Raw genomic sequence first — 12,255 nt, 5'->3', positions numbered from 1 at the left:
AACATTTTCAAAATGCTTTCAAAATGTTTTATTACTGCTTTATTACCCTCAGTAGGGTCTCACGATGTTTTATTACTGCTTTATTACCCTTTCTTCTTTCCTCTTTTCCCTTGCTTTTAGCCTTAGGAACGGGCGCCTGTTTGAACTGTTTTATACTGTTTGAATGGCTTGGATTGTTTAAATTATATGTAACTGCTGCCGGAGTTTTAATGTTTAAGTTATGTTGTTGAGTTGCTGTCAATAACAGCCATGTTGTTGAGCCGCCTCGAGCCCTTCGGGGAAGAGGCGGCCTATAAATCTAAAATATAAATAAATAAATAAATGAAAACATTTTATGGTGTTGTTTCCAGTCCCTCCAATTGGGGGAAACAGCATCGCTTTCAATGTTATTTAAACTGAGGACCCCAGATTCTCCCTTTAAGGTGGATTTAAAAGGAGAATCTGGGCTCCCTCGTTTAAACAAGTGATGCTGGAATCCACCCCCAAACAGCATCATTTTCAGTGGTGTTTAAACTAGGGAGCCCAGATTCTCCTTTTAAATCCACCTTAAGGGAGAATCCGGGGTCCCCAGTTTAAACAACATTGAAAGTGATGCTATTTTGGGGTGAATTCTCCCCCACCCTGAAACAGCATCCCTTTCAATGTTTAAACTGGGGACCTCAGATTCTCCCTTTAAATCCATGCCGAAGGGGGTGGATTTAATAATAATAATAATAAATCCATGCCGAAGTGGGTGGATATAATAATAATAATAATAATAATAATAATAATAATAATAATAATAATAATAATAATAATAATAATAATAATAATAATAATAATAATAATAATACAACCTTTATTAGGCATTGAGAGAATAAAAGAAAGAAAGAAAACAAGCATTGGCAGGAAGGGAGTGGATTTAAAAAGAGAATCTAGGGAAATTTAGGGGGTGCCTGTTGTCAGGGGTGCAATTATTAAGATAGCAACACCAACATTTCAGAGTATCTTCGTGAGACCCTACTGATGATTCCACCCAGGTTTGGTGATGTTTGGTTTAGGGAGTCCAAAGTTATGGACTCCCAAAGGGAATGCCCCCTTCTCCTATTAACTCCCATTGGAAAAAATGGGGGCACTCCCGGGTTTGGTGATGTTTGGTTTAGGGAGTCCAAAGTTATGGACTCCCTAAACCAAACATCACCAAACCCGGGTCATATCATCAGGAGAGTCTCCCAAAAAATCCCTGAAATTCTGGTGCTGCTAGCCTAAAATCTGCGTTCCCTGCAGGCCAAAAAACTGAAAAAACACTGAAAATACAAAATCCCCCCAAATGATCCTGCAATTTTGTCACCCACCACAAGGTGGCAGCCTGGGCAGCTGCCCACTTTGCCCAATGGGAGGAACGCCTCTGGTGAGACGCAAAACACAACTGAAGGGAAAAACTCAAAATCACCATACTGTGGCTACTACAAGCAAACACATAATGTTTGTACGCTTATACACGGTGTACAGTTATCGCTTCCACGTTGCAGCTTTCCCCATCACTGTTTTGATACATTGTGGGTCGGCATACAAAATTAAATGGGAATATTTGGGGAATTTTGTGGAAAACGCAGTCGACACACAAAGGCCAGAAGACAATGCAGAAAAAGTTTAGGAACTCAGAAATGCATAAAATATATGTATAATACTGTACAATAGCAACATATTTTATCGTTCAATACAATAAATATACACAATTTCTTTTCAAAAGTTAAAAGAAAAAGAAAAATTCAGACTTCTTCTCTAGTACAAAGGGAGGGCCAAAAAGTTTAATGCAGATTTCCAGATTGGGGGGGAGGGGGCACCATGCCCCTAGCCCCAGTGATGTGGAAGGGATAACTATTTAATAAAGAGCAACCTCTGCACATCCAAAATTATGTTTTAATGTTTGTTTTAACCTGTTGTGAACCGCCCTGAGCCCTCAGGGGGAGGGCGGTATATAAAACTAATAATAAATAATTTTTTTTAAAAAGCACATGATCTTAATACCACACAAACTTGTCTAGAAATACTGCAAAAATCCATATACTGGACAGTCAGCCAGTGTTCTAAAAGTAAGCTGACGGTCATGACAGCATATACTTATCGCTGATGAAGTGGAATTAGTGACCATCTGTGGAACAGGATTTTATCCAGACACCTGTCCTTTCTTGGAATGCGTACTTTGGACTATGCAATTGGACTCTCTGGGCTGGTCTGGATTTGGAAATGTATGTGAATTATGACTTACTTTTAGAACACTTGCTGATGCTCCAGTATATGGTCTGGTCCTCAGTGTTTCTAGACATGTTTGTGTGGTATTATTACAATGCACTTTGTATGTTTAGAGGTTGTACTTTATTAAATTGCACGTGTATGAGCATACAAACGTTACGTGCTATCTTGTTAGCCACAGGGTTTTTCCGTTCAGTTGAGTGCAGGAGCAAAAACTACCAGACCACGACCACACAGTCCAGAAAACCCCCAACAGCCCTGCAGTCCTGGCATTGATGATGCAGGGTCTGATTCTGTACAAGACAGCTTCATGTGTATATGGTCGAATCCCCACTACCGTCTTAGCCAGGTTTCAGGACACAAACGACCTCAAACCTGGTTAGTTTGTGTTCTGAAACCTGGCTAAGACGATAGTGGGGATTCGACCGGGGAGGTCGTCCCTCAAACCTGGTTAGTTTGTGTTCTGAAACCTGGCTAAGACGGTAGTGGGGATTCGACCTATGTGAACATGAGGGCAGAGGTGGCCGTAATAGCTTCCTGCCTTGGCGTGTTGGGGATCCGCTGGAGGTGTTTCAGAGCTAATTTCTGTAGCAGGTAAGTGTGGGTTGAGCCGAGCCTGTTGACAGAACATGGGAGCGGAAGACCAGATAAAGAAGATGACGTGACCCGTAGTCACGGGACATGATGCATCCTGCCAGTGGGCAGCAGAATTATTTTGGATCTTTCTGGTCTGACTGTAATTCTTCTTCCTCTCTCCCCCAGGAGTTATTCTGTATATATTACTCGTGGGGTACCCACCCTTTTGGGATGAAGATCAGCACAAGCTCTATCAGCAGATCAAAGCAGGAGCCTATGACGTAAGAACATGCTTCCGTTTGACTGACTGAAATAAGTCAATCTGCATAGTCGAAGGCTTTCACGGCCGGAATCACTGGGGTGCTGTGTGGTTTCCGGGCTGTCTGGCCGTGTTCTAGCAGCATTCTCTCCTGACGTTTCGCCTGCATCTGTGGCTGGCATCTTCAGAGGACCTGAAGATCTGAAGATTCAGATCCTCTGAAGATGCCAGCCACAGATGCAGGTGAAACGTCAGGAGAGAATGCTGCTAGAACACGGCCAGACAGCCCGGAAACCACACAGCACTCAATCTGCATACTTTGTGGATAGAGCAAAGAGGAGCAGGACATGAGGCTGAAATGGTCTTCCGTAGGTTCTGCTGTGTTTGGGGCAACCGTGGGAGGATGCTGGAAGGCAGAGAGGGTGCCAAGCTGTTACCCAAATTGGTTGAGTCTGCCTCTTGGAATAGCGAGGGTGCTAGCTAGAGGCAAACCTGCTTAGGGAGAGGTGGGTCGGAGATCTAACACCTGCATGTACAGAATTTGGTCCCCCAAGAAAATAACTCAAAGCTGAGATTGCAGCAAAGAGCACGTACTTTTATGAAAGGATCAAAATAATAAAAACACACACACAGAGAGAGAATTAAGAGGCTTAAGAAATAAAGGGATGAGCGATAGCGGGAATGTGATCATTGCCATTCCAGAAGTCATCCCAGGGAGAAAGTGAGAGGGATGCCGGCATTCCCCACAGACAGCAACGTTGGGCACAAGGAGGGGAAGAGCCAGTGGAAAGCACCGTGGCTGCGTGGGCTCCAGTTATTGGGGGAAAGGACGACATTAAGAGGGGCAATTTTATGGGACCGTTCAAAGTTCTGTTCCCAGTGCAGTTGGAAACAATTTGAGGAGATTAAACTTGGGAGAAAGTCCAGAACTTGATGAATTTTGGGGAGTGCTGATGAGATTAAAACAAAGAAACTCAGGAAGCTAGATGACCCTCAGGTGCCGGGCAGCAGAGGGGCATGGTCTGAAGCTCTGCATAACTAATTTCTGGGGGAGGGTGAAGGTCTTTATACGTTAGGTCAGTGATGGCGAACCTTTTCGAGACTGAGTGCCCAAATTGCAACCCAAAACCCACTTATTTATCGCAAAGTGCCAACATGGCAATTTAACCTGAATACTGAGGTTTTCGTATAGAAAAAACAGTTGGCTCTGAGGCACGCATTACTCAGGAGTAAGCTTAGTGAAGCAACCGTGAAACGCTTCCAATGGGTGAATCACGATCCTAGGAGGGTTTACTCAGAAGCAAGCCCCATTGCCAGCAACCAAGCTTACTCCCAGGTAAAGGATCATGCTCAGGCCAGCCTAGATGTGTGTGTGTGTGTGTGGGGGGGTGATTTTCCACCCCCCTCCCACATGATGAACTCTGTGCACGCGTGCCCACAGAGAGGGCTCTGAGTGCCACCTCTGGCACCCGTGCCATAGGTTCGCCACCACTGTGTTAGGTCAAGACCCTCTTTATACCACACTTTCTCTTCAAAGCTGGCGTCCATTTTACCCTGGCTCTGTTTCCTCAGGCCAGGCTTCATATGAGATCAGAGTGATACTAGGCAGGGCACTGTAGCTGATCCCAGCATAAACCCCCCCCCCCCCCCCACACACAACAACACACTTCCCCAGTATTTGATGATAGGTCTGCCTGGTATCGAAACCAGTATAATACAACCTTCGGACAGCTCCCTGTTCAAGAGCAGCTGGTCACAGGGAGGTTTCAGATCCCTTTTTAGAACAATGCAAAACGGAATAAACCCCCCTCTGGGTTGCCTGTTTTTTTGGTGGGCGAAGGGCTGACAGGACTCGCTTCCCATCTTTTCTAGCATATCCTATAGTTAGGCTGCGTGGCAACTTTCGATGTGCAGCTCAAGGCTGGGAACACTTGGTTGCTTTTCCCAGTGTTGAGTTTCATCACCAGGTCAGGAACTGCGGCATGTGCTGAGTCCTCTGGCCGTGTGTGTGTGTGTGTGTGTGTGTGTTGTGTGGAGCAGCAGTGGCGTGGGAGGTTAAGAGCTCGTGTATCTAATCTGGAGGAACCGGGTTTGATTCCCAGCTCTGCCGCCTGAGCTGTGGAGGCTTGTCTGGGGAATTCAGACTAGCCTGTACACTCCCACACAGGCCAGCTGGGTGACCTTGGGCTAGTCACAGCTTCTCGGAGCTCTCTCAACCCCACCCACCTCACAGGGTGTTTGTTGTGAGGGGGGGAAGGGCAAGGAGATTGTCAGCCCCTTTGAGTCTCCTGCAGGAGAGAAAGGGGGGATATAAATCCAAATCCAAACTCTTGTGTGTGTGTGTTCTCTCTCTCTCTCTCTCTCTCTTTTTTTTGGGGGGGCAGCTCAGTTAATTGGCCTTAAACCCTTGAAATGGCAGCTGGAGCCAAGAGGACCGTATGCACAGCCACTGCTTTTCCTGTAAAGAGATCCAGACTGAATGATGTAAAAAAAAAGTGAGGACAAGGTGGCCGTCCAGTTGTTTAATGTTGTCCCCTGCCCAGATTCTGTGTTTAAAATTATGCATTCTTTCATGTATTTCCCAAAAGAGAAATCTGGCAATTGCCCCCAGAAAGAAAGGAGGACGGTGTGTGGCAGTGACCTCGTCTACATTTGCTGGAATAAATGCCGCCCAGACCCAGTAGCTGTATACATCAACTCTTATCAGATTCTGCTTCTGTGAAATGGTTGGCTGACATAGATAAGACACTTAACAACATGGGCCTAACAGCTGACCAGTTCCAAACTATGTCCGCCATCAAAATTCATAATGAAATTAAATCTGTTTTAGTTGAACAAGAGAAACTGGAAATGTTGCAGGAGGGGGGGGAAAGCTGCTCTCCACAGGCCTTGGGAATTGTCCGATCAGATCAATGTGCCAACTATCTGTACATTCTGTGCAATCCCAAACAACGCAGAGCGTACACTTTGGCTCGTTTTAAATCTCTGCCTAACGCTATGACTCTTGGCAGGTATAATAACACTCCACGTGAGAACAGGTTATGTCAATGCAATATGGCCGTTGCTGAGACTGTTCAACATGTACTATTGGAATGTCCAGTATACGAGTCGCTACGCTCTATGTATATCTGTCCATTGATAGAGAGCTCAAATGCTGTCAGGCTACCATCTTTTCTGAATTTTCTACTCAACGGTTCCTGTGATTTCATATGTGAGAACGTTGCAAGTTTTTTGAGGCACTGTTTGGCCAGGCGCAATGATTGCCTACATAGCAGTGACAGCTAAATTGTTTTATGTGTGCAGTTTACGAGGCGTGGTTGTGAATGTCCAACGTTGTTTTAATGTATTTTAATGTTTTAATGTCTCAGTTAGTAGATAAATGCCCCTTTTTTTACTAACTGTAATTTATAATGCCAGTAAAGGCTTTGGAATTGGAATTGGAATAAATGCCAGGCAGAGAAGCCATACAAACCCACCCCCAACCTGTGAACACCTGCACAGATCACCTGCTATCACACTTCTCATTCAGAACACCAGTAGGGCTGAAACGCCTTTTCAGTTTGATGTCAACTTGGCAGTCTTCGTTAGGGATTCTCTGGGCTCTCTTGTGGGGCTCTCTTGTCTGCCTGGGGGGTTGCAACGTGCAGAAGAAGCTGCCTCATCCCAGCCGCTGGCTCAGCATCTCCTCTGGTCTTCCTGCCCCTTCTAGTTTCCTTCTCCGGAGTGGGACACCGTGACCCCCGAAGCAAAGAACTTGATCAACCAGATGCTGACAATAAACCCAGCCAAGCGCATCACTGCTGACCAGGCACTTAAGCACCCATGGGTGTGTGTAAGTATCTCCTTTCTCCTACTCTGTCCTCTGCAGAAAGTGCCCTCCGGGAGTATGTTGGGTTGCCCTGGTTAAATAAGCAAGCATGGGGCCTTTCCCCACTTACCTTAAGCCCCGCGCTACTTGAGGAGAGTAGCGCGGGGTCCCCCGGAACTCCCCACAACAGGGGCGGCGACAGTGCAGCCGCCCCAATGCTGCCGCTGTCGTGCCCCCTCAGCACGCCGCATCCCAGGTGCTCTTCTTAAGGGCGCCTTTTGATGACCCCGCGCAGAGCATGGGGTCGTGGGGACGTCCGGGCGCGCGCCTGGGATGCCACGCGCTGAGAGCAGCGCGCGGCATAGGGGGGATGGAAAAGAGTGGGGAAAGGCCCATGGTTTAGGTTACCCAGATCAGCCAAAATGGGTGGGGGGCTTTTCCGAGATTTGGGGAGCAGAGGGCTCTGGACAAAGGCTTCGCTTGTTTAAATCCATGGCAGAAGTCCAGTCAGTTGGTCAGTCAATCTTTATTATGGGCACAGACCAGCATAAAGTTAGATAAAATACAGCCAATTAAAAGATAAAAAAGATAAAAAAAGGGAACACAGGAAAAGTATAGAAACATAAAAAATTAAACATAAAAAAATTAAAAAACATAAATTAAATGGGAATATTTGGGGAATTTTGTGGAAAACGCAGTCGACACATGAAGTCCAGAAGACAATGCAGAAAAAGTTTAGGAACTCAGAAATGCATAAAATATATGTATAATACTGTACAATAGCAACATATTTTATCATTCAATACCATAAATATACACAATTTCTTTTCAAAAGTTAAAAGAAAAAGAAAAATTCAGACTTCTCCTCTAGTACAAAGGGAGGGCCAAAAAGTTTGATGCAGATTTCCAGATTGTAAATGTAAATATTAAAAGGAAACAGACAGCTTAAAAACTAAAAAGCGGGATGGGCAGAAGGGAACAATGGAACTGGCAGGTAGAAGACTTTTAACTATCGAGTCATAGACTATCAAGGGGTCTCTGGGATATCCATGTGCTGCAACATTGTGGGGCCCCCAGAGTGCTCCCCCATTATGCTAAAAGTGTTCACTTGGCGCACCACCAAGTCTCGATCATTCTGTTTTCCTGTGAGACTTTGTTGTTCTCTTTTGACCACATGCACGTCCGTGTGGTGTCTGACAGTGTGCTCTCTTTCCCCAGCAACGATCCACTGTGGCCTCTATGATGCACAGACAGGAGACGGTGGAATGCTTGAGAAAGTTCAATGCCAGAAGGAAGCTCAAGGTGAGTTGCAGGTTGTGCTTCCACAGTTCTGCAGTGTGGTGGTGACCGACGCAGGGATCTGGATGCACACTCGGTGCACGTCGAATCTGCCCAGACAATGACAGTCTGTTATTGTAGATGGCATCGGCGTCCTGGGATGTCTCAGACCCTGTTTGCTTGTGACCATACAACAGTGATGGCGAACCTTTTCCAGACCGAGTGCCCAAATTGCAACCCAAAACCCACTTATTTATCGCAAAGTGCCAACATGGCAATTTAACCTGAATACTGAGGTTTTAGTTTAGAAAAAACAGTTGGCTCCGAGGTGTGCGTTACTCAGGAGTAAGCTTGGTGGTAGTCGGTGGCTTTGCTTTGAAGCAACTGTGCAACTCTTCCAATGGGTGAATCACGACCCTAGGAAGGTTTACTCAGAAGCACACCCCATTGCCAGCAACTGAGCTTACTCCCAGGTAAAGGATCGCGCTTTAGTTCTTTGCATGAAAATCAGTGGGGCTTAACAGCGCTTAACAGGGTTACCTACACTGCTTCCCCAAAACTAGGTCTTAGGTTTAATGCTAATAATCAAGGCCAGTGGCCCAGGCCAGCCTAGATGTGTGGGGGGGGGGCACTCTGTTTGCATGTGCCCACAGAGAGGACTCTGAGTGCCACCTCTGGCACCCGTGCCATAGGTTCGCCACCACTGCCATTTGGCACACTACCTGTATTGCTTCATAAACCCTGTTCAAAGGAGAGCCATAATGCTCGCCAGGTTTAATGTTATGCCTTCTGCCTTGTTACATGGCAGATTTAATAAGCAAGAAAAGGCTAAAAGATTGTGCCCATGTAATGATGGCTCAGTTGAATCTCTGGCCCACCAATTACTACACTGTCTCAGATTCAAGGAAATCAGATCCAAGTATGTGAATCCTACTCCTTTACATTTACCCCATCTCCCCGATTAAATTAGATTACACTACTTGTTGGACAACCCTGACCCTTCTCTCTGTATGACAGTGGCAGACTTTCTCCTGGAAATTACTAAACGCCAGTAGATTTCCTTCGACCTAACATTTATGTCCTGTATTGCATATGCTTTTTAATCCGTTTTTTATTATTGTTGTACTGCTGTCTATGCCAATAAAGGCTTGCTGCTGCTTCTTCACTGCCATACAACATTAATTGGAGAGAGCATCTTGTTTGTACCGTCCCATCAGCACTCATTTTGTGAGTTCTGGTTCCAGTTGGCAAACATGGGCTGAAGTATGTTAAAGGGCCTTGTGAGCATTGGTGCAAGATTCTGCCTAGTGCAGATATCCCGTCCATCCAGTGAGGTCGGGTGTCGATGGATCGGTTACGGCATTCAGTTTCTGCATTTTCCCCTCTCTGCCTCTTCTAGGGTGCCATCCTCACAACAATGCTGGTGTCTCGGAATTTTTCAGGTAAGTGTTCCTCTTTTCTGTCTTGGTCACTCTTCTCCTCCTGGGTGTTTAAGCTAAATCACTGCCAGGAACCATATCATGAAGTTCCTAAAACGCCTTGAAGTCAGCTAAAGAAAAACCCAGGAGTGATTATTCAAGAGTCTTGGTTGAGGTTGTTTTATAGGTGACTCTGGTTTGGAAAAGTCCAGTCATTGTCCACTTGAGGAGGGGTCTGTCCATCAGTGACTGTGTAAACCTGGGAGCTGGGCCCCTTGGCATCCTTCAGTGTTCTCAGGAACTAGGCATTGTAGAGGCAAGCTTGTTTCTTCCAGCCATTCAGTGGGAACAGGATCCCAACCAAGAACAAGGCTAAAAAGGGCAGTTTCTGTCCACTGTCTCCTGGGGCTTCAGAAGGCATAGCCTGGACTCTTTAAATTTAGGTCAAACAGGTTGAGGTTTTCAGAGGGAGGAATGTTGTCAGAAGAGCCCAGAGAGGCAGCCGTCTGAGAGGGTGCCACAGAGAAGGAACCCCCCCATAACATTTCATTCATGCCCCCCCAATGCACCTGCCCCAGCTGTTGGGCTGAGGAGGGAGAGTAGATGAATCATTCAAGGTGCCCTTATTTCTCTCCTTCCAGTGAAGAATGTTGCCCTTGATCCCTGTGGGCCTGAGGGAAGGGTAGAATAAAGCACAAGTGCAACAGCAGAAAACGGGGTGTGTGTTGAGGGAGTGGAGCGCAGCTCTGAGCTTCTGCAAAACCCAGTTTCCCGTAGGGGCTGGTGGAGAAGACTGCCTGAGTTCCTTGACCGTAGCCATGAGGAGGTGCCATTCCAGATGGAACTCCCTCAACGAAGGGGCATTTTGCAAGCGAAGCAAATTACTGTTCTCCAAGATGGCTGTATCTCACTATTATTATGAAATCCACAGACGTTTCTGCCCATATAGTCCCGTGTTGAAGTATCAATCACTTACCTTGGGTTCTCCTAGTGTTCTGTTAATAGAACCACTAACCACTGAGGTCTAATAAGGCATGGTGTAATGTAGTTTCTGATCTTCTGATGCCGGAACTTCACTCGGACGGATGAAATGTGGTGATTCATAGGTCAGAGGACACAGTGGAAGCTGTCCCTTCTCTCTCATAAAATGCTGTCCTGGTTGCTAACTGTTATTTACAGGTGTTATTGGGAGGGCGGGGTGGCTGGATTTTTCTAAAGAAAGGAATCTTTAAATTTCTTTGGGAATGGCTGTTCATAGAGCTGGCAGTGTGCTCTTCATGGGTGCTCTGGCTAAATTTTGCCTTTCCTAGGTAAAGAATGGTTCCAATCATTTTACCAGGATTGGAGCACCTTCCTTATGAGGAGAGGCTGCAGCGTTTGGGACTCTTTAGTTTGGAGAGGAGAAGGCTGAGGGGGGATATGATTGAAGTCTATAAAATGATGCATGGGGTAGAAAATGTTGACAGAGGCCCTTTCCCCACTCACCTTTGCCCGAGGGTTGCTGCGGGCAATTCCCGGCGCGTGCAATTCCTGGCGCGCGCCCCGGCTTCCCCACGCAGAGCGCGGGGTCGTCAAAAGGCGCCATTTGAAAAGGCGCCAGAAATTCCGCGCGTTGAGGGGGCGCGAGAGAAGCAGCGTCGGGGCGGCTGCGTTCTCGCCGCCCCTGAAGTGTGGAGGGCAGCTGAACCCCGCGCTACTTTAGGAGGGTAGCGCGGGGCTTAAGGAAAGTGGGGCCAGAGAGAAAATTTTCTCTCTTTCTCACAATACTAGAACCAGGGGGCATCCATTGAAAATGCTGGGGGGAAGAATTAGGACTAATAAAAGGAAACACTTCTTCACACAACGTGTGATTGGTGTTTGGAATATGCTGCCACAGGAGGTGGTGATGGCCACTAACCTGGATAGCTTTAAAAAGGGCTTGGACAGATTTATTTATTTATTTATTTATAATTAGTCTTGTATACCGCCCTTCCCCCGAAGGGCTCTGGGCGGTGAACAACATGATAAAAACAATAATTACAATACCCCCATTAAAACAGATTAATAACAATGCATTGCAGTGGCATCCAACATAAACACAGACTTCATAAATCCACCCTGGAAAAACAAAACAGAGAAGTGAAGAGCCCAGGAAGTAAAGGGGAAAGGGAGAAGGAAGGGGCGGGGCGCACCTCAGCAGCCAGCCTCCCCAAACGCCCGGTGGAACAATTCGGTCTTACAGGCCCTGTGGAACTCTCCAAGGTCCCGCAGGGCCCGAATAGATGGTGGTAAGGTGTTCCACCAGGCAGGGGCCAGGGCTGTAAAAGCCCTGGCCCGGGTAGAGGCCAGCCGCATCATCGAGGGGCTAGGGACCACCAGCAAATTGGCCTCTGACGAACGTAGAGGCCGTGTAGGGACGTATGGGGTAAGACGGTCCCGAAGGTACGAAGATTGATGGAGGAGAAGTCGATCTATGGCTACCAATCTTGATCTGCCTTGATCTGAGATTGCAAATGCCTTAGCAGACCAGGTGCTCAGGAGCAGCAGCAGCAGAAGGCCATTGCTTTCACCTCCTGCATGTGAGCTCCCAAAGGCACCTGGTGGGCCACTGCGAGTAGCAGAGAGCTGGACTAGATGGACTCTGGTCTGACCCAGCAGGCTCTTTCTTATGTTCTTATTATGTCATCTAATGGTAAAGTACC

At 46.7% G+C, this 12,255-nt stretch overlaps 1 protein-coding gene across 1 annotated transcript in view; it reads left to right on the top strand.

The window, feature by feature from the left end:
* The window catches only part of CAMK2G (calcium/calmodulin dependent protein kinase II gamma), a gene marked incomplete at its 5' end in the record, with an annotated part of 143,315 nt that overhangs the window by 62,582 nt on the left and 68,478 nt on the right, over positions 1 to 12,255 (top strand). The window contains 4 exons of the mRNA XM_048504468.1: positions 2,998 to 3,092; positions 6,780 to 6,902; positions 8,097 to 8,180; positions 9,556 to 9,598. Of these exons, the coding sequence (XP_048360425.1) occupies positions 2,998 to 3,092; positions 6,780 to 6,902; positions 8,097 to 8,180; positions 9,556 to 9,598 (345 nt within the window). The remainder of the gene's footprint in view (positions 1 to 2,997; positions 3,093 to 6,779; positions 6,903 to 8,096; positions 8,181 to 9,555; positions 9,599 to 12,255) is intronic.

Source organism: Sphaerodactylus townsendi, linkage group LG07, assembly GCF_021028975.2.
Source record: "Sphaerodactylus townsendi isolate TG3544 linkage group LG07, MPM_Stown_v2.3, whole genome shotgun sequence".
In the NCBI taxonomy this organism is placed as follows: Eukaryota; Metazoa; Chordata; class Lepidosauria; order Squamata; family Sphaerodactylidae; genus Sphaerodactylus; species Sphaerodactylus townsendi.
The sequence above is the reverse complement of the archived record's forward strand: the minus strand, read 5'-3'. Positions and strand labels throughout refer to the sequence as shown.